The 20,932-nt window shown below is 39.8% G+C and overlaps 1 protein-coding gene across 2 annotated transcripts in view; it reads left to right on the top strand.

Annotated features, from left to right (window-relative positions):
* The window catches only part of ARMH4 (armadillo like helical domain containing 4), a 128,548-nt gene that overhangs the window by 57,930 nt on the left and 49,686 nt on the right, over nt 1-20,932 (top strand). Inside the window, exon 6 of one of the 2 annotated variants that reach the window (XM_040477260.1) lies at nt 5,071-5,548. The exons of the other annotated variant lie outside the window; for it this stretch is intronic. Coding sequence (XP_040333194.1) covers nt 5,071-5,081 — 11 coding nt within the window. The 3' untranslated portion in view covers nt 5,082-5,548. Of the gene's footprint in view, nt 1-5,070; nt 5,549-20,932 lie in introns of those variants that run through there. 2 annotated transcript variants of the gene reach the window in all.

Here is a 20,932-nt window from a genome sequence, read left to right as displayed (position 1 = left end):
TTTCTTTCTTTCTTTCTTTCTTTCTTTCTTTCTTTCTTTCTTTCTTTCTTTCTTTCTTAAACAGCCGTATTGAAATAAACTTTACATATCATAAAATTCACTTGTTAAAAAATACACAATTCAGTGTGCTTGAGTATATTCGTGAAGTTGTAAAAATATCAGCAAAATCAAATTTAAGAACCTTTTCATCACCCCAGAGTCACCCTGAACCCATACTAGTACTTACTCTCCTTCCTGCCCTCAACCACTGCTGCCCCCAGCCCTACACAACCAGTAATCTACTTTCTGTCTATAGATTTGCTTATTTTGGACATCTCTTATGATATGAGGTCATTTGTGACTGGCTTCTTTCATCTAGCGTAGTTTTTTTTGAGGTTCATCCATGTTGTAGCATATGTTAGTACTTTATTCCTTTTTATTGTTGAATGATATTCCGTTGTGTTGATATACCATATTTTGTTTTTCCATTCTTCTGTTGAGGAACATTTAAGTTGTATCTACTGTTTGGCAATGATGAATAGTGCTGCTAAGAACATTCATGTGCAAGCTTTTCTGTGGGTAGATTTTAAAATTTTTCTTACATAGATTCCTAGGAGTGAAATTGCTGGGTCATGTGGTAACTCTGTTTACATGTTGGGGAACTGCTGAAACTCCTTTCTAGAACATTTGCACCATTTTGCATTCCAGCCAACAATACATGACGGTTCCAATTTTTCCGCATCTTCACCAATACTTATTATTGTCTTTTTGATTGTAGCTATTCTCACGGGTGTGAAGTGACATTATTGTGTAAAATGACATCATTGTTGTCTCTCTTTATAGAGATATAATTTATATTCTGTACAATTCACTCAAAGTATGCAATTGAATGTTTTTTTTTTTTTTTTTCCAAAATTTTTTTTTTTTTGGGAAGAGAGAGACAGAGCATGAAAGGGGGAGGGGCAGAGAGAGAGGGAGACACAGAATCGGAAACAGGCTCCAGGCTCTGAGCCATCAGCCCAGAGCCTGACGTGGGGCTCAAACTCACGGACCGCGAGATCGTGACCTGGCTGAAGTCCGACACTTAACCGACTGCACCACCCAGGCGCCCCTGAATGTTTTTTTTTTTTTTTAGTAAGTTACAGATATGTGCAACCCTCACCATAGTCAACTTTAGAACATTTTCATCACTTCAAAAAGGAACTTTGTTCAGATTGTAGCTTTGATTTGCACTTCCCCAATGACTAATGATGTTGAACATTTTTTCATGTGCTTACTGGCCATTCACATATCTTCTTTGGAGGAATGTCTTTTCAAATCTTCTGCCCATTTTGAAATTGGGTTGTCTTTTTTTTTTTAATGTTTATTTATTTATATTTTTGAGAGAGAGCACGCACAAGTGGGGGAGAGGTAGTGAGAGAGGGAGAGAATCCCATGTGGGCTCTGCGTGGGGGCTCAGTCTCATGAACTGTGAGATCATGACTTGAGCCCAGATCAAGAGTTCCACGCTCAACTGATTGAGCCACTCAGGTGCGCCTGGGTTTTCTTCTCATTATTGAGTTGTAGGTTTTTACTTTCTTGATGGTGTCATTTGAAGCACTGAAGCTGTTAATTTTGAGGAAGTCCAATTTATCTTCTTTTCCTTTGTGCTTGTGGTGTTGTGTCTAGAAAATCATTATTAAGGTCATGGAGCTTTCTCCTATTGTAGTTTTTGCTCAAAAAATCCATTTTGAGTTCAAATTTGCATATGATGTGAGGTAGTCCAAATATGTTCTTTTATATGTAGATACCCAATTATCCCAGCACCATTTGTTGAGGACTTATTTTCTTTTTCTTAAACCCATTTTTAGGAGCAGATTGGAGTAATGTTAGCAAATGGCAAAAAGAAAGCAGAACTTTACAATGCTGTTTTGCTTTTGTCTTTTTATCAAGGAATATAGTCTTCACATGATGAGGAATAGCAATTATTTAAATCCTAAGTAGGTGAAGAGACAGTAAGACATTAACTATTTTAAATGGATTGTAAATATTGTAGATAAATTATATCCCAGGATAGTATCTAAATGTAGGCTGTGGCTGCTTAACCACTAGCCTTAATGTTTGTGGAGTAGGGGTAAATGGGCAAGGCACTTACAGCCTAAAGACAGTCAAACAAGATTTTAATTTGCATCAACAGAGAATGGTAGGCTCTGGAAAGTACACACAGGAAAGCTTGGGATATTAATCCCCACAAAATTGTCTGTATCCATGGAAAGGATAGTGTTCATTGGAAGTCTGAATAGGTTCACTCTGAATAAGTAACACCAAACTAACCTCAATTTGTTTGTTTCATGGGACTGATAGACAATAATATAGAAACGGGGTACCTAAACTTGAGCAAAGCTATTGTGTATCTCACAGGTATCCCTAGAGACAAAATGGAGAAATATACTCCGCATAACAGTGAAGTTGGCTGGATTTGATGATGGTAGCCCAGATAGTACATGAAGTAACATCACTTGGAGAAAGCCATGAGCCTCCCTGTTAGAACTTGACCTGTTCAGACCTTTTACTAATATTGGATGAAAAGACAGAGGGTATGATAAACAGCTAGAAGGAATACATTGGATGACAAGGGTCACAACTAACAAATAACTCAAAAGACTGGCCGAACCTAATAAGGTGAAAGATACGGGAAATAAAATGTGAAGTCTCATACTTAGATTACTCAAGCTCTGAATAGAGACTTCATTTAATAAAAAGTATTTCAAGGGGGAAAAAGTCTTAAGTGTCAGAGTTGACAGCATCTCATACTGAATTAACAATGTGAATTGCCTGCAAAGAGAATGCATCATTTACTGCAGTCTACTCTTTGGAAAAAAGAAAGTTGGACTCTAACTTCATAGTGCCTGCTATTGCCAGTCTTCATGTGCCAGACTCTGGCTGGGGTTGAAGACCCAGTGAAGGTTGTCAGTTTGTGGGAGTTTTTTCTCTTGGTTCTGAAAACAGGGGTACAAATTAGAGTTTCAGGTCGAAATAAAAGACATTCAGTCCTTTTCTGTCACTGAGCAACTTATGAAGGGAGGAAAAGTTGGTTAGATTCCTTCCTTCCTTCTTCCTTCCTTCCTTCCTTCCTTCCTTCCTTCCTTCCTTCCTTCCTTCCTTCCTTCCCCAGATTCCTTTAAATGACCCTAGACAGCAGTGATTCTTAGGAAAAGAAAGGATAATGACTCAAAGATCTAAGGGGTCATTCTTCCCTGGCTTCCTTCCCAAGTGCTTTCCATGCCTATGGGCATCTCTTCCATTTCCATACGCTTTGAGACCTGGAAGCACATTACACTGCTTAATGATGAGGACATTCTTCAACGACAAAATGATAACATGTACTTCTACAAAATGATAACATGCACTTCCTCTTACATGTTTTATATGTACCAGGTATTGGCTATGATGATAACATAGAAAACCTGATTTAATCCTCACAGTAACCCTGGGAGTTAGATAGTAATATTTTCTCCATTTTACCTATGAAGAATTTGAAGATCAAGGCCATATATTCCAGTATGTGGCAGAGCCAGGAATTAAACCCACATCCATTTAGTTGTGAACGTGCTTTTCTTAATATATAAACCCAAATGCCCCTCACAGTTTTGTGAATCCTTTCCAGTACCATACTGGAGCTAGCTCATAAAAAGCGATTGTTCAAGTTTCAGGGATTTTGTAAGCCAATTATTAAATCCATCCATTATTATTATTTTTTAATTTTTTTAATGTTTATTTTTGAGAGAGAGAGGCACATACAGAGTGTGAGCAGGGGAGGGGCAGAGAGAGAGGAAGACACAGAATCCGAAGCAGGCTCCAGGCTCTGAGCTGTCGTCACAGAGCCCGACGCGGGGCTCGAACTCACAAACTGCGAGACCGTGACCTGAGCCAAAGGTGGCCACTTAACCCACTGAGCCACCCAGGTACCCCTAAACCAATCCATTATTAAAAATCAAATTATATAAACTTACATAAGTTGTAGTAAAATGTAGGTAAACATACGGAAAACTCTTCGCTTCCTAATTATTTTACTACATTTTCTGTCTGCGCTCTTGAGGTTATTTCCATCACTTTGGTGGAAATACTATGTAATAGTGTGCTACTGTGCATCTTTTTTCCAATTTACATTCAGTGCTGTCCTATTGGTAGCTTGAAATTGGCTATGGTCGGGGTGCCTGGGTGGCTCAGTTGGTTAAGCGTCCGACTTCGGCTCAGGCCATAATCTCACGGTTTGTGAGTTTGAGCCCCATGTCGGGCTGTGTGCTGGCAGCTCAGAGCCTGGAGCCTGCTTTGGATTCTGTGTCTCCCTCTCTCTCTGTTTCTCCCCCACTCTCACTCTGTCTGTCTCTCTCTCTCTCAAAAATAAATAGATTAAAAAAAATAAAAAAAAAAGAAATTGGCTATAGTGAATATTTATATCACAGAAGTGAGTAAGTGTTACAGATCGAGGCTTGATTTACTGTTTTGTTGACTGTTTAGAACGAAAAGTGATGGAGAAAATGTTAATAATGCAGATTGCACTTTAAAAAGTGTGTTGAATCTAGTGTCAGAGCTGAGGGTAGCTTCAGCTCAGTAAATATAATTTGTACCAGGGTGAGGAATAGTTGAGCAGTAGATCCCACATCAGACTTAATGGCAGTAAATTCATTGGGAGAAGAGTTAGTGGAAGGGGATGCAACTTCCCGTGTCATCCCAGAGATGAATTACAACCTTAGGCCAGTTGCAGGTAGACTAATTTGGCAAAAACCAATGAAAGCATTCTTTGAGAACCAACTGGCTGTGTAGCATTTACCTTAAAGAACATTATGCCTGTTTTTGTTACTTGCACATGGTGTGCTGTGCATCCTTTCTATCAGTAAAATTTATAATAAACACGCACATGCCTTTTCTCAGGAGAGCTCGTTGTTAGGCATCAACCAGATGTCACTGCCACCTTCACATCTCTGGTCTGCAGTGGAAATGAAGAACTTGTACAACCATGCCACTATGTTGTTCTTCCACAATTTTCTGTTCTCTGGAACAGAATAATCTGTGATTCATTGGTCTTTTCCTATGGGTTTTATTTTCCAGGTTTCCTCTGAGCAGCATGAAATCAGGCAGAAACCTCTCTTTACTGGAGGTGTGCAGAAATAGGCACGTGATAGTGTTCTAGAAAGAAGATTACTCATGCTGGGTGGGAGACCTGCCTCACTGGGGACCTGGAATGAGCATGAGCTGGCAATCAGGAGACCTGGCTTCCTGCAGAAGGTTGTCCCCATGAGTTATCTTAAGCAAAAACTGGTGCAGCCATTCTGGAGAACAGTGTGGAGCTTCCTCAAAAAGTTAAAAACAGAACTACCCTACGACCCAGCAATTGCACTCTTACGTATTTACCCAGAGGATACAAAAACACATATTTGAAGTTGTACATGCACTCTAACATTTATAGCAGCGTTACTAACAATAGCCAAACTATGAGTCCATTGGAGTCAAATGTCCGTTGACAAATGAAGTTATTTTATTCTTTTTTTTTTAAGTTTATGAATTTATTTTGAAAGAAAGAGCACAAGCAGGAGAGGGGCAGAAAGAGAGAGGGAGAGAGATAATCCTAAGGGGGTTCTGCACTGTCAGGTGTGGGGCTCAATCTCACCAACCCTGAGATCATGATCTGAGCCAAAACCAAGAGTTGGATGCTTAACTGACTGAGCCACCCAGGTGCCCCGAAAAGTTATTTCACTCTTCAGCAAAAGTTTGAGTTAAGGTGAATTTGACAGTTCTTTGTAAGTTTAAACTCTGCATTTCAATGGCTGCTTCTTGAACTTAGGCTATTAAGTATTGGACTTCTTGGTTTATCAAGAGACATGCAAATATAGTAGAATTTCCTCAGTGATTCACTTTAGAGATTTAAGAAGTAATAGTTCTGTAAATTTGTGTGATCCTCTTATAGTTTACTAAATATTTTAACACATATTACCTTGTTTGTCCAAACAGTGAGATAAATGGGGAGCTATTAACACCCCCATTTTACTGCCGGGAAAGAAGGGGCTCAGGGTAGTTCATAACTTGTTCCTAGCGCATAGGTACTTGGCAGAGAAGCTAGGTCTGGGGCTGCCACGTCATTTTCTCCATCTCCAATGTCCTTTCCCTTCCATCTGCTTAAACATAAAATTCCATTGAACCTGTAATGAGCATGTCTTGATATGTTTTCTAAGCACAAGTTGAAAAAAAAAGTGTTTAAAGATAAATTATAGCTTTTAACGTTTTTCTGAAGACATCCATAAACCCAGGCTTTCTTTTATTTTTAAGTTTATTTATTTATTTTGAAAGGGAGAGTGTGAGCAGGGGAAGGACAGAGAGAAAGAGGGAGAGAGAATCCTAAGCAGAGCCCCATGTGAAGCTCAGTCCCATGAACCGTGAGATCATGACCTGAGCACAAATCAAGAGTCAGACGCTCAACTGATTGAGGCACCCAGGTGCCCCTAAATCCATCCTTTCTGAGATCAAGCAAAGAGGTGAAGAGGACGTAACAGTGGGTTGCTTGCTAGGATGATAATCATTTTAGACCTCGAAGGCACTGAGTTGCGTGAATGTGCACACACCAGAGTGGGTGTCAGTTGACAGAATGACCTGATGAGGGGACAGCTGTTCAGGGAGGGTGGTATTTGACATTTTATTTCACGCAAGAAACATAGTCCTGTGTAAAATTTGGGGTTCTGTAGGCATTTTGATTGTATGAGTTGGGGTATGTTTGTCTATAATCATAGGCAATGCCCGCCTCTAATATTTTTTTTTACACTTTTTATTTTTACACTTTTTATAGCAGATTGGCTTTAGTGATGAGGCTAACACAGAGTGACTTCTTTTTTAAAAATATTTATTTATTTTTGAGAGAGAAAGAGACAGACTGCAAGTGGGGGAGGTCAGCAGAGAGACAGGGAGACACAGAATCCAAAGCAGGCTCTAGGCTCTGAGTCAGCACAGAACCTGACGCGGGGCTCGAACTCACGAACCGTGAGATCATGACCTGAGCTGAAGTCTGATGCTTAACTGACTGAGCCACCCAGGAGACCCTGCAGAGTGACTTAAGTGAACAATGGCACTGGAAAAACAGCATTAAATTATTTTTGCAACATGACGTAAGGATGTTTCTTATACTCTTTTAGGTTTCCTGATTTTTTTTCCTCCCTACTCATTTAGTTTGGAGTTGCCATATTTTTATGGGCCAGATTCCCAAAGAGGTGGCAATTTTTCAAGGCCAAATGTAGATATAGAGGTGGTATTCAGATAAAGAGGAGTTTATACTAGCAATGCATTTCCTCTAGCGAGGGATTTCTGCAATAATCACCCCCCTTCATCATTCAGCAAGGTTCCAGTGAGAGGCACTATAGCCAGGAGTTGGGATTAAGGGCTCTGTCCCTGATTTGCTCTGGGATATGTTAATGAATATACACTCAAGTTTCCTGTTTGTAAAGTGGAGATAACAGTCTGTAAGACTCATTATGCAGGATGATAGGGTGACACCTGGACGCCCTGGGGTCTTCTCTCAGGCACCACCTGCAATCAGCAAGTGGAAAGATGCATCTTCCTGCATCTCAGCAGTAGATGTCGCTGCAGTCAACTAAAACTACAGGAAAGCTCTGGCCGAAGGATTCTAGTAGAGGAAAAAGGAAAGGAACGCTAATCGCCATTAAAATTAACAGAGCATCTAGGCTAGCATTCTTCCTCACCCCCAAACTCAAATCCTTTGCAATATACTACTGTTCATTATTTTTAACAGCCCAATAATGCTCAGGTCTTTTCAGAAAAAAGTTGATTCAGAAAACCATTTCATTCCATCTTTCACTTATTTACCAATTCATTCATTCAAGAAGTACTTCGTAGGCCCCTATAATGTGTGAGGCTCTGGGCTTACAATGATGAACAGTACAGACAATCTGGCTTTATGGAGCTTCCTGCCTGGTGGGAAAGATAGGCAATCAAGGAGGTGATACACCGGGCGCCTGGGTGGCTCAGTCAGTTGAGTGTCTGACTTTGGCTCGGGTCATGATCTCCCGGTTTGTGGGTTTGAGCCCTGTGTCGGGCTCTGTGCTAACAGCTCAGAGCCTGGAGCCTGCTTCAGGTTCTGTGTCTTCCTCTCTCTCTGCGCCCCCGCCCCCACTCACACTCTGGCTCTCTCTCCTTCAAAAATAAATAAACGTTAAAAAAAATTAAAAGAGGTGATACTAAAAAAATGAGAAGTAATTATAGTACAGAGAGATTAACGTAATCATAGGGCATGTGCTAGATGAAAAGAAGCAAATGACAAGGGGACTTGGCTGAGTTTAGGGGTCAGGGATGGTCCTGGGATAAAATGGTGTTTCAGAAGATGCTCGTATCATGCATCAAGGCACCAATTAGAAAGCCAGCATCTGGCATGGATTCTCATTCTGGTTCATTTTACTTCCTTTGTCACCAGCACCATCTGAAATGCATAAGAATTGCCTTCCTTCCTAATTTTACTTAGGTAATTTGGAAGGTCTAAAAAACTAACCATGATTTGTATTACTGCCATGACCTCTCCACCGAGATATTAAAAACTGCTTCATGTCTTTTATATGTCAGACACTTTGACAGATAGTCTTGATTATTTTATTAGTGTATGATATATGGAAGTTAAAACTGAATGTTGAAGCAGTCTGTCTTCCCTTGTTTCTATATTCATTCCTCACTGGGGTGTTTGGATTAAACAAAAGCTTCGTGTCCCATAAGGATGTTGAAGTTAGCCTAAAACACAACTGTGGGCCCAGCTTTGGTTACGCTCACATGACCTGGCTAGAGGGAGGGGCTGGACATGCATTAGAACTTGGACATTTTAAGCAGATAGTAAAAAAAGAAATATTGATAAGAAACATGAAGTTATTCTGTTTAGTAGTTGCTATATCTCTAGCAACTTATGAGTTATATTTTGAAAGCCTAAATTCAATTTATTGCATCCCAAATATTGACTTTTGGATGAATAAAAACAAGTTAGCAAATCTGAATGCCTTATTTTTAGGAGAGTAAAAAAATTTGTAGTGTAAAGACAGCAGAAATGTATTCTGATGGATCAGCAAAAACTTTTCTTGCCTCCTTTTCAATTAAGATTTGGCAAAACTAAGTTTGTTTTTTTAAAAACTTAACTCTGAGGTCTGCACTCAACTGCATTTAATTCATTCAAAAAACATTTACACTCAGGAAACAACAGATGTTGGTGATGATGTGGAGAAAGAGGAACCCTCTTGCACTGTTGATGGGAATGCAAATTGGTGCAGCCTCTCTGGAAAACAGTCTGGAGATTCCTCAAAAAATTAAAAACAGAACTACCCCGTGACCCAGCAATTGCACTACTAGGTATTTACCCAAGGGATACAGGTATGCTGTTTCTAAGGGGCACATGCACCCCAGTGTTTATAGCAGCACTATTGACAGTAGCCAAAGAATGGAAAGAGCCCAAATGTCCATTGACTGATGAATGGATAAAGAAGATGTGCAATGGAATATTACTCAGCAATCAAAAAGAATGAAATCTTGCCATTTGTAACACCATGGGTGGAACTAGAGTGTATTATGTTAAGTGAAATAAGTCACTCAGAGAAAGACAAATATCGTATGATTTCACTCCTGTGTTGAATTTAAGAAACAAAACAGATGAACGTAGGGGAAGGGAAGAGAAAATGAAATAAGATAAAAACAGAGAGGGAGGAAAACCATAAGAGACTCTTAACTGCAGAGAACAAACAGGGTTGCTGGTGGGGTGTTGGGTGGGGGGATAGTCTAGATGGGTGATGGGCATTAAGGAGGACACTTGTTCGGAGATGAGCACTGGGTGTTATATGTAAGTGATGAATCACTAAATTCTACCCCTGTAAAAATTAGACATATATGTATTAAAGTTTATTTTGAGAGAGAGAGAGAGAGAGAGAGAGCACGTGAGAGCTTGTGTGCATGAGTGTGGCGGGTGGTGGGGGGACAGAAAGAGAGGGAGAGAGAGAATCCCAAGCAGGCTCCAAGCTGTCAGTGCAGAGCCCGACACAAGGCTTGATTCCACAAACCATGAGATTATGACCTGAGCTGAAATCAAAAGTTGGATGCTTAACCAACTGAGCCACCCAGGCACCCCACTTAATTCTACTCCTGAAACCAATACTCACGATATGTTAACTAACATGAATTTAAATTAAAAAAAAATTGTTACATTACAAAAACCAGGGCCTCAGGGTTAGTATGACTCCATCTGTTGATCTTTCCCACTATTTTCCTTAGAATAAAGACAATAAATGTTCCAGGGTACCAGGTTACAAAATAAATTGGTAAGAGCTGAATGTTCAGAACAGCAGAAGGCCTAGCTGTATATGATTTTGCTTAATTTACAAACATGTCTTCTCTTCCATTTCCATGCTCAGGAAGTTCAAGTATTTGATGCTGTCTTGATTTCTATAAAGAAACATTAAATTATCATGGGAGGAGCCCTGGGGAAACTTCTTGTGTTGCTCTATTCTTCTACTGTATAGTGTGGTCTTTGGCAGCTCTTTTGATGGCTCTCAGCTGTGTTTTTTTCATTTACATAAAGGGGCTTTGGATGGATCTGAGGTCACTGGTAGAAGCCCCTTTAATTTTCCTTTGTGCTCCCTTCTTTTTGACTCAAAAAAAAGAGGCAACCCACCCCCTGCCCAAGTCTAGCCCTTCCAGCTGTGATCTGGATCCTGTCAACTTCTGCCTCCCCTTTGAGTTGATAGGGGTTCTGAGCCATTTGGGAATGCTCTTTGTTAAGTTATAAACCAGAGTGTCATCTCGAATTCCTCTCTATTCACTCAATTCCCACATCCAGTCAGCAGCAGAGTCCCATTAATTCTGTCTCCTAAGTTGCTGGTGAACTCACCCTTGCTGGCCATAGTGCCTTCCTTCGGCCAGCATTGTCTTTTGCCCAGACTATTGCAGGAGCCTCTTTACCCGTCTTTATTGTGGTGTCTTCCACCTTCCACTTCATTCTCTGCACTGTTTTCAGTGATACCTTTCTGAAACACAAATCTGATTGTCTGTTGAGCAGCAACTACCCCACTGAACAAATATTTATATTGTGAAAGGGTGTTATGCCAGGTTCTAAGAGACCATCAAATTGAATAAGACAGCACAGTCCTATTTATTTATTCACTTATAGCTAGAGCAGGGGAGAGGGTCAGAAGGAGAGAGAGAGTCTTAAGCAGGCTCCTCACTCAGCACGGAGCCCGATGCGTGGCTTGATCCCACAATCCTGGGGTCATGGATTTGAACTGAAATAAGGAGTCAAACACTTAACTGACTGAGTCACCCAGCTGCCCAGCACAGTCCTGTTTAAATGAAAACCTTGTGTTGGCTACCTCATTTACCTATGGGATAAATTGAGTTTCCTTTGTATGGCCTCTGAGGCTGTGCGCATTTTGGCTTTAAATCTGCCTTCTTAGAAACTTCTCTTCTGCTATGTTGCTTCTTGATATGTGTGTACTTCAACTTCACATTCTTGCCACACTGAACTCCTCTTATCCTGAGCATGCAATGTTCTTCATGTTTCTAAGATTTTGCATACCAAGGTCCCTGTCTGGAATTCCTTTTCCTGCTTCTCTTGTGTCTGTCTGTGGAATGCCTACTCAGTCTGTAATACCTGATGCAAATGTCATCTCACTTGGGAGAATTCTCGTGAATTGATTACTTCCTTGTTTCTACTTCTACAGACCTTTGCTGACAGTGTTATATTGTATTTGTTAATGTCTGCCTTCTTCATAAGACTGTGAGCTACTTGAAGACAGGGAATCAAGCTTTATTCACTGTTGTATTCCCTGCACCCTATCTTAGTGTATAACACGTGTCAGTGGCTCCACATGCAGTTATTGGTTGACTAAAATAATTGAGGGAATGCCTTTGCATACACACGTGGGTAGGAGAGGTTACTGCAAGCATTTCTCATCTCAATGGAAATGTGAGTAACTGTGGAAAGAAGAAACTTAGACGTTACAACTGGCTGTTGATCTTCTAGGTAAGGTTCTTTTTTTAAAGTTTGTTTTTTTTTATTTTGAGAGAGAGAGAGACAGTGTGAATGGCGGAGGGGTAGAGAGAAAGAGAGGGGGGTGGGGGAGAGAGAGAGAGAGAGAGAGAGAGAGAGAGAGAGAGAGGATCCCAAGCAAGCTCTGCACTGTCAGTTCAGAGCCTGACGTGGGGCTTGAACTTATGAAACCATGAGATCATGACCCGAGCCGAAATCAAGAGTTAGATGCTTAACTGATTGAGCCACTCAGGCACCCCTAGGTAAGGTTCTGATATCTGCAGATGGCCAGGGGATCTTTGGACTCGATCTTTAGAGTCCTCTTTAAGCTGTTAGAGTTGATGACTTTATTTTGGCTCTATCACTTCAAATCCAAGAGTCAAAACACTTTCCTTGTAATACTTTTGCCTGCTGGCTGAGAAACAAGGGTAATTTGCTCAACGTAAGCTGTCACTATCTCTTTTCTTAGATCTCTGAAATCTACCTTGTGTCCTTTAGTGACAAAACATTAGGCTCATTCCCAAATGAATTGGTTGTCAGGTTGTCATCATGAAGGCTAGTGAAATGTCTCAGTTTCAGCTGAGCAAGGCAAATATGATGCTGTCTTATCATGACAGGCATGATGATGGGATGTTCCAAAAGCGAAGAACATCTTTCAAGGCTACAACACTTCATGTGTAGGCAATTACTCTAGTCAGTGAATAGTGATCAATATGTAAAGCTTAAGGCGGGAACATTAATACTTCCTTTAATGCAAAAGCATCAGCAACTAAAGGGATTTTTTTGAGGAGGTTAGGGACTGAATCCACCACGTCATTTCCAAATGTGGAAAGTTGATTTTTATAGTCAATATGCAGACATATCCATTAAGGGATGTGAATAATAAAAAAGAACTAAAAGCTTTTTGAAGGTCCCTTTTCAGCATCTGCTCGTCTTATATTCTTGCTTCCTGTTAGTCCTTTAGCACCTATGTCACATCCATTATCATCCTGAAAAGAAAAATCATTCAGGCCACTTCAATGTTTCAATGACATATAGTCCATTAGAATTCAGAAAAAGCCAGCACTTTCCAAAGAGAAATATGACACTCTTTTTCACTTATTCTTTCTCTCTTTTTTTTTCTTGAAGTGAAATTTCAGCTTCTCTTGGGATTTCTTATTTTATATATTCATAAGGTGATTATTTTAGCAGAAAAGGACCTGTCACTCCTAAAACCACCTGCTTGGTTGGCTAATGGGAGTAAGGCAGGAGTTAATATTAGTCCATTTCCCCATTTTTGTTTGTTTATTCTCATTATGAAGCAGTAGATGCTCAAAGCAAAAATTTTGGGTAAAATATATAACTTTGGCATTATGCCCAGAAACAGCTGGGTTAGGCTTGTGGCTCTGTCCACCACCTGAAAGAACACTGATTTACAACAGATCACAAAATCGCTCAGAGGCCAGGGGGTGGTGCAAGTGTTTTGCTACCATTTCCCTCTGGTGGCCTTTCAGGCTGTGATGACTTTCCTTATATGAGTGGTCAGAAGTCCCTCTTTCTTGGTCTCCTCTCTTATTCTTCTTTATCACTCTCCTACTGGGGCTCCAGCTTCACCCTGTGGTTTTGATTGGATGATCCATAATCAAAGACTTTTCAGACTCACAGTCATCTCCCTGGTGTCTAGAACAATGCCTACCATGTAATAGGCCCTGGATAAATTTTTGTTGAATAAATGAAGTTTTCAGAGAGAAGTACTGACCCTGAAAAACAAACATCTCTATTGCCATCATTTTCATCTCTTATTGTGTCGTGTTGGTGCCTGAGGCCAGAGGGCCCTCTTCCTACCAGGAGAAGATGGGAAGGCACAATCTGATGAAAGGTGAAGAAATCCTTTTATGTCACTTTTTAAGTGTTTGAAGAAGATGGGAAAACTCACCCATGATTCCTCTACTCAGAGGAAGTAAATTGTCTTCCAGTCCAGTAATTGTCTGTTATCTTCCAGTCCACGCATTTTTTCCATAGTTGACATTATAATTTTTCCACTTTATATCCATGCATTCTAAGTTACATTATAGGTTCACCAAGTAAAATATATCTCCTGAAATTAGTAGTTTCTGTGTTTGTTTTATTTGTGATAGTGTTTTCCTTTGAGTCTAGTGATTCTTTTTGCATTTGAATGCTTCCAAAATCATGGATAAGTCTTACAGTCAATGTGTATCTTGAATGTCAATGGTAAGTCTTATCATCAATGACCTTTTAGGATCCATGAACATAGTATCTAGAAGTAGTATGTGTAGTAAGTTGCTTTTGGTTTTTTCCTTTTGGAAAAGTGACCAGACTGAACTTTTATGTTTCAAAATTATTTCTCTGAACCCTTCAAAGCCTTCTTAGTCCCTACTTATCTCTAGTTACTCATTTTTCCTTTGTATCAAAAAAATTTTGCTTTATTGTGGTAAAATTCACATAGCATAGAATAACTACTAACCATTTTAAAGTGTACAGTTCAGTGGCATTTAATACATTCACAATGTTACATAACCATTACCCCTCTTTACTTCCAAGACATTTTCATCACCCCAAAAGGAAACCCTGTACCCATTAGGCAGCTACTCCCGCATTTCTCTCTTCTCCCAGCCCTGGCAACCTCTAGGTTGCTTTCTATCTCTATTAGATTTATCTATTTTGTATTCCCTATTTACTCTAGAAGGCAACTATGAAGAACAGGATTAGGTTTGTCATCTGGTGTGTAGAGGCACAGGATGCATGGGCATGACTCTGGCACGTTATAACATGTATACAGACCGAGATATTAGTATCAGGATTGACCACAAAACGTTGTTGGCAGTCGTTGAATTATACTGGAATTTCTGAAGATCAGTGGGCATTTTTGTGAAATAAATAAACAAGGCTACTAGCAAGCAAGGCTATGGAGATGAGGTAACGTTAGGAGGAAGGCACAACTTAGCTGGGTCCTCTGCTGTAGGATCTCCACTGTAAGGTGTCAGCTGAGACTAGCCTCATCCCAAGGTCTGACTGGAGAAAGATCTGCCTCCAAGCTTACATGATGGTTAGCAGAATTCAATTTCTTGTGAGTGGTAGGACTGAGGACTTGGGTTTTTGTTGGCTGGAGACTGGAGGCTTACCCTCAGTTCCTTGCCATGTGGGCCTTCCCACAGGGCAGCTCACAACATAGCAGCTTGCCTTAAGAAAGCTAACAAGAAAGAAAGTCTGCTGGTAAGGCAGACATTACAGTCTTATGTAACATAATCATAGAAGTGACATCCCATCACTTTTACCATATTCTGTTGGTTAAAAGCAAATCATGGTTTCTGCCCACACTCAGATGGAGTATCAGGACACTCAAGGACATGAGCATTAGAAAGTGGGGATAACATGGAAGCATATTGCTATATAAATGGGTCACCCAGTCACTCACATCTATCGGCAGAGCTGGTTTCTACCCATCCTCCCTTGAAGAGTAAATTAGGGAAGGAAATGGGTTATTCGAAAGGACAGTGTGGGCACGAGAGGAAGCTCTGTGAGAGTGTGCAGTGTATTTGCAGTGATGCATAGAAATCACAATGACTCACCATTTGTATAGATCTTTCAAGGGGAACTGGAAAAAATAAGTCCCCGGAGAAGGTCTTAAATGATGGTGATGTCTGCTGGGCTCAGCTGGATGTCTGATTTGAGGCTTGAGGCTTGAGGGGACAGAATGGCTTCAATCACACAATAAGGCAATGCAGATAGATTCTCAGAAATCAATGGCATTGTTTGCTAAAAAGTTATCCTCCAAGGTCCAGTGTCAGCCAGACTTATTCTGAAGAAATTCTGAAACCATCTAAAGGGCTCTATTTTGATGCAGAAAGATTGAACTGTACTTTGCCTGGCAGTGTACTTTTTGCGAAATGTTTTTTGATCTGAATGGAGTTACCCTGCTTGATCAATGATATCAGTGTTTGACCGTGCTCTGAACTGCTCTTGAATCTTTAAAAAAAAAAATCAATGACACCTAGCACAATATCACATACACGGCAAGCACTAAATAAGAATTTACTAAATTAACGAAGGAATTATGAAGAATATTTTATACACTCTGGTGGCATTATAGGAAAGAAGTCTTTGAGTAGGAAAAAAGTTTTGAGTAGTAATTGACATTATTGAAAAAAATATTGTGCTTATTTAAGAGCACTCTTGGGGCGCCTGGGTGGCTCAGTCTGTTGGGCCTCCGACTTCAGCTCAGGTCACGATCTAGCGGTCCGTGAGTTCGAGCCCCGCGTCGGGCTCTGGGCTGATGGCTCAGAGCCTGGAGCCTGTTTCCCATTCTGTGTCTCCCTCTCTCTCTGCCCCTCCCCCGTTCATGCTCTGTCTCTCTCTGTCCCAAAAATAAATAAACGTTAAAAAAAAAAAATTTAAAAGAGCACTCTTGTTCCCTGATAATGTTGATGTCTTCTGCTCCAGCAGGGAGGCATTATTTTTTACTTTGAATATCACAGTGAATACAGTGGTTGCCAATCTCAAGAGCAAAAGTAGTGAGAATCACAAATGTCTCACAGATTTAGACATCGTTTGACAGCTCCTACCTGCTCCTTCTTTATAGTGTATACTTTAAAATTTTTATTTATTTTGAGAGAGAGAAAGAGACAGAGAAAGAGCAGAGGAGGGGCAGAGAGAGAGGGAGAGAGAGAATCCCAAGCAGGCTCCACGCTCAGCAGAGAGCCTGACAAAGGGCTCAACCCCACGAACTGTGAGATCATGACCTGAGCCAAGAGTCACACATTAAACTGACTGAGCCACCCAGGTTCCTCCCCCCCCCCCCACCATAGGTATTTTTAATCAGAATTTTTGCTAAATTTCCGTGCTTATGATGCTATGACAAACTAATCAGGAAGGAACAGATAATAATTAAACACTTTGGGAAAAAGTAATGAACGCATAAATGTTATAAGTGGTAATTTCTTTAACATGATAACTAATACTCTGCTGGAATTATTTAAGTAAAATTTTAATGCCAATGTTTTAGGTATCAATCTATTATTGATATTTTAAGTCTAGCTAATTCTTAGTTTAAAGTAGTGGATTATCTGCACTGATAATTTACTCCCAGATTGGTTTTTGTTGCTAATCTAACTTTTTAAATTTTAGTTTATTTTGAGAGAGACAGAGACAGCACAAGTGAGAGAGGAGCAGAACCAGAGGGAGAGAGAGAATCCCAAGCAGTCTCTGTGCTCTGAGTGCAGAGACTGACGTGGGGCCCAAAGTCACCAAGCAGTGAGATTATGAACTGAACCCAAATCAAGAGTCAGATGTTTAACCAACTGAACCACCCAGGCACCCCACTCTAACTATTTTTTAAGTGTTTATTTATTTTTGGTTGGGGGGAGGGGCAGAGAGAGAGAGAGGAAGACAGGCTCCAAAGTGGGCTCTGTGCTGACAGCAGAGAGCCTGATGCAGGGCTCGAACTCACGAATCATGAGATCATGACCTGAACCAAAGTTGGATGCTTGCCTAACTGACTGAGCCACCCAGGTGCTCCCAATATAGCTATTTCTAGGCTACTTTCTTGGACTGCTTCTTCCATTTGATCTAAACTGAGAGATTACAAACTATTTTTAAGAATTGTCTGAAAAATTTTCAATTAAAAGAAACGATCAAATTCTAGCCAGGTGGAAAGTTTTTGTTAGTTTTAGTGTTTACACAACTGCTTGCCTCTGTCAGTGTGTGTGATTGAGAATTAACCATGCAGCTTGACACAGGCATCGATTCTGCATTCTTATTGATCAGGGGAGACATGAGCTAGCGAGGTTGTGATAGATGGATAGTACCAGAATGTTCCCGGCAAAAGCTGTGAGACTGTGTCCTTCTCCAACTCATTAAATCAAAGCAGAATACTAAAAATGATATGCCACGCATGGCAAGCCTTTCTTAGGATGCAGATAGATTTTCTCCTCATTTGGAAAGAACCATGACTTGACTACTGATATTTAATTAAATGCTATTTTATTTATTTAGTTTTTAAATGTTTATTTATTTATTTTGGTAGAGAGAGAGAGTGAGCATAGTGTGGTAAGGGCAGGGAGAGAGAGAGAGAGAGACAGAGAATCCCAAATGGGCTCAGCACTTTCAGCGTGGAGCCTGATGCAGGGCTCAAAATCATGAACCGTGAGATCATGACCTGAGCCGAAACCAAGAGTTGGATGCTTAACTGACTGAGCCACCCAGGCGCCCCACAAAAATGTTATTTTAAAAGAGCATATAGATTATCTTTCCCATTTTTTATCTTTAAAAACCCTCCTTTTGGACTCCTGGCTCTGGGGTCATGGGTTGAATTGTATCCTCCTCCCCCAGATAGATATGTTGAAGTCCTAACCCCCAAGACCTCTGAATATGACATTTGGAAATAGGGTCTTTGCATATTTAATCAAGATGAGGTCATTAGGAAGGGCCTTTAATCCATTGTGACTGATGTCCTATTAGAAGAGGGAAATTTGGGCACAGACACATGAGGAGAAGGCCATAGAGACGAACACACACAGAGAAGGAGCCATGTGAAATTGCACTGATGCTGCCACCAGCCGGGGAACACGTGGGCCTACCAGAGACTGGAAGAGGCAAGGAAGGATCCTTCTTTAGAGTCTCTGTCGGGAGCATGGCCCTTTCAACTCCCTCCCTCCCTTCCTTCCTTCCTTCCTTCCTTCCTTCCTTCCTTCCTTCCTTCCTTCCCTCCTTCCTTCCATCTTTCCCAGTGTAGTTAACATACAGTGTTACATTAGTTTCAGTGTAGAACATAGTGATTCAGCACTTCCGTATATTTACTTAGCGCTCATCAAGATAAGTGTACTTCCAAGCCTCGCCACCTGTTTCACCCATCCCCCCACCCAACTCCCCTCTGGTCACCATCTGTTTGTTCTCTGTAGTAAAGAGTCTGTTTTTTGGTTTGCCCCTCTCCTTCTTTTTTTTTTTTTTTCCTTTTCTTCTTTTTTTTTTTTTTTTTGTTTCTAAAATTCCACATATTAGTGAAATAATTCAGTATTTGTCTTTCTCTGACTGGCTTATTTTGCTTAGCATTATGCTTTCTAGCCCCATCCATACATACCACATCTTTATTCATTCAGTTCTTGATGATGGACACTTGGGCTGTTGTAAATAATGTTGTTATAAACATTAGGGTGCATGTATCCCTTGGGATTAGGGTTTTCGTATTCTTTGGGTAAATAGTCAGTAGTGCGATTGAGGGATCATAGGGTAGTTCTGCTTTTAATTTTTTGAGGAACCTCCATACTGTCTTCCACAGTGGCTGCACCAGTTTGCATTCCCAGCAACACAGGGGTTCCTTTTTCTCCACATCCTTGCCAACACTTGTTTCTTGAGTTTTTAATTTTAGCCATTCTGACAGGTGTAAGGTGGTATCTCATTGTGGTTTTTATTTGCATTTCCCTGACGATGAGTGATGTTAAGCATTTTTCATGTGTCTGTTGGCCATCTGTATGTCTTCTTTTGAGAAATGTCTGTTTATGGCTTCTGCCCATTTTTTAACTAGATTATTTGTTTTTGGGTGTTGAGTTTGATAAGTTCTTAATAGATATTAGATATTAACCCTTTATTGGATATGTCTTTTGCAAATATCTTCTCCCATTCAGTAGGTTGTCTTTTAGTTTTGTCGGTTGTTTCATTTGCTGTGCAGAAGCTTTTTATTTTGGTGTAGTCCTGATAGTTTATTCTACTGTTGTTTCCCTTGACTCAGACGACAAGAAAGATGTTGCTTTATGTCTAGAAACAGATGCTATGTATGTAGAAAGATGTTGCTATAACCAATGAAATGGTCCAATGAATTTACTACTTGTGTTCTCTTCTAGGATTTTTACGGTTTCACATCTCATATTTAGGTCCTTATTCCATTCTGAGTTTATTTTTGAGCATGGTATAAGACAGTGGTCCATTTCATTCTTTTGCATGTAGCTGTCCAATTTCCCCAACACCATTTGTTGAAGACATTGTCTTTTTCCCATTGCATATTCTTTGCTGCTTTGTTGAAGATTAATTGACCATATAATTGTGGGTTTATTTCTGGGCTTTCTATCTGTTCCATGGATATATGTATCTATTTTTGTGCCAGGACCATACTGTTTTGATTACTACAGCTTTGTAATATAACTTGAAGTCTGGAATTGTGATACCTCCAGTTTTGTTTTTCTTTTTCAAGGTTCCTTTGGCTATTTGAGGTCTTTTGTGGTTCCATACAAATTTTAGGACTGTTTGCTCTAATTCTGTGAAAAATGCTATTGGTATGTTGATAAGGATTGCATTAAATCTATAGATTGCTTTGGGTAGTATAGACATTTTAGTAATATTTGTTTTTTCACTCCATGAGCATGGAACGTCTTTCCATTTCTTTTTCTTCTTTAATTTCTTTCATCAGTGTTTTATAATTTTTAGAGTACAGGTCTTTCACTTCTTTGGTTACGTTTATTCCAAGGTATTTTATTATTTTTGGTTATTTAGACGTTTTAACAATATTTGTTTTTCCACTCCATGAACATGGAATGTCTTTCCATTTCTTTGTCTTCTTTAATTTCTTTCATTAATGTTTTATAATTTTTAGAGTACAGGTCTTTCACTTTTCTTTGGCTAAGTTTATTCCTAGGTATTTTATTATTTTGGTGCAATTGTAAATTAGATTGTTTTCTTAATTTCTCTTTCTGCTGCTTCATTATTAGTGTATAGAAATGCAGTGGATTTCTGTATATTGATTTTATATCCTGCAAGTTACTGAAGTCATTTTTCAGTTCTGGTAGTTTTTTGATGGAATTTTTAAGTTTAGGATTTTTATCATGAATGGATGTTATACTTTGTCCAATGCTTTTTCTGCATCTATTGAAATGATCATATGGTTTTTTATCCTTTCTCTTATTGATGTGATGTATCACATTGATTGATTTA

This window comes from Herpailurus yagouaroundi, unplaced genomic scaffold (genome assembly GCF_014898765.1).
Source record: "Herpailurus yagouaroundi ecotype Mexico unplaced genomic scaffold, PumYag 141, whole genome shotgun sequence".
NCBI lineage: Eukaryota > Metazoa > Chordata > Mammalia > Carnivora > Felidae > Herpailurus > Herpailurus yagouaroundi.
The sequence above is the reverse complement of the archived record's forward strand: the minus strand, read 5'-3'. Positions and strand labels throughout refer to the sequence as shown.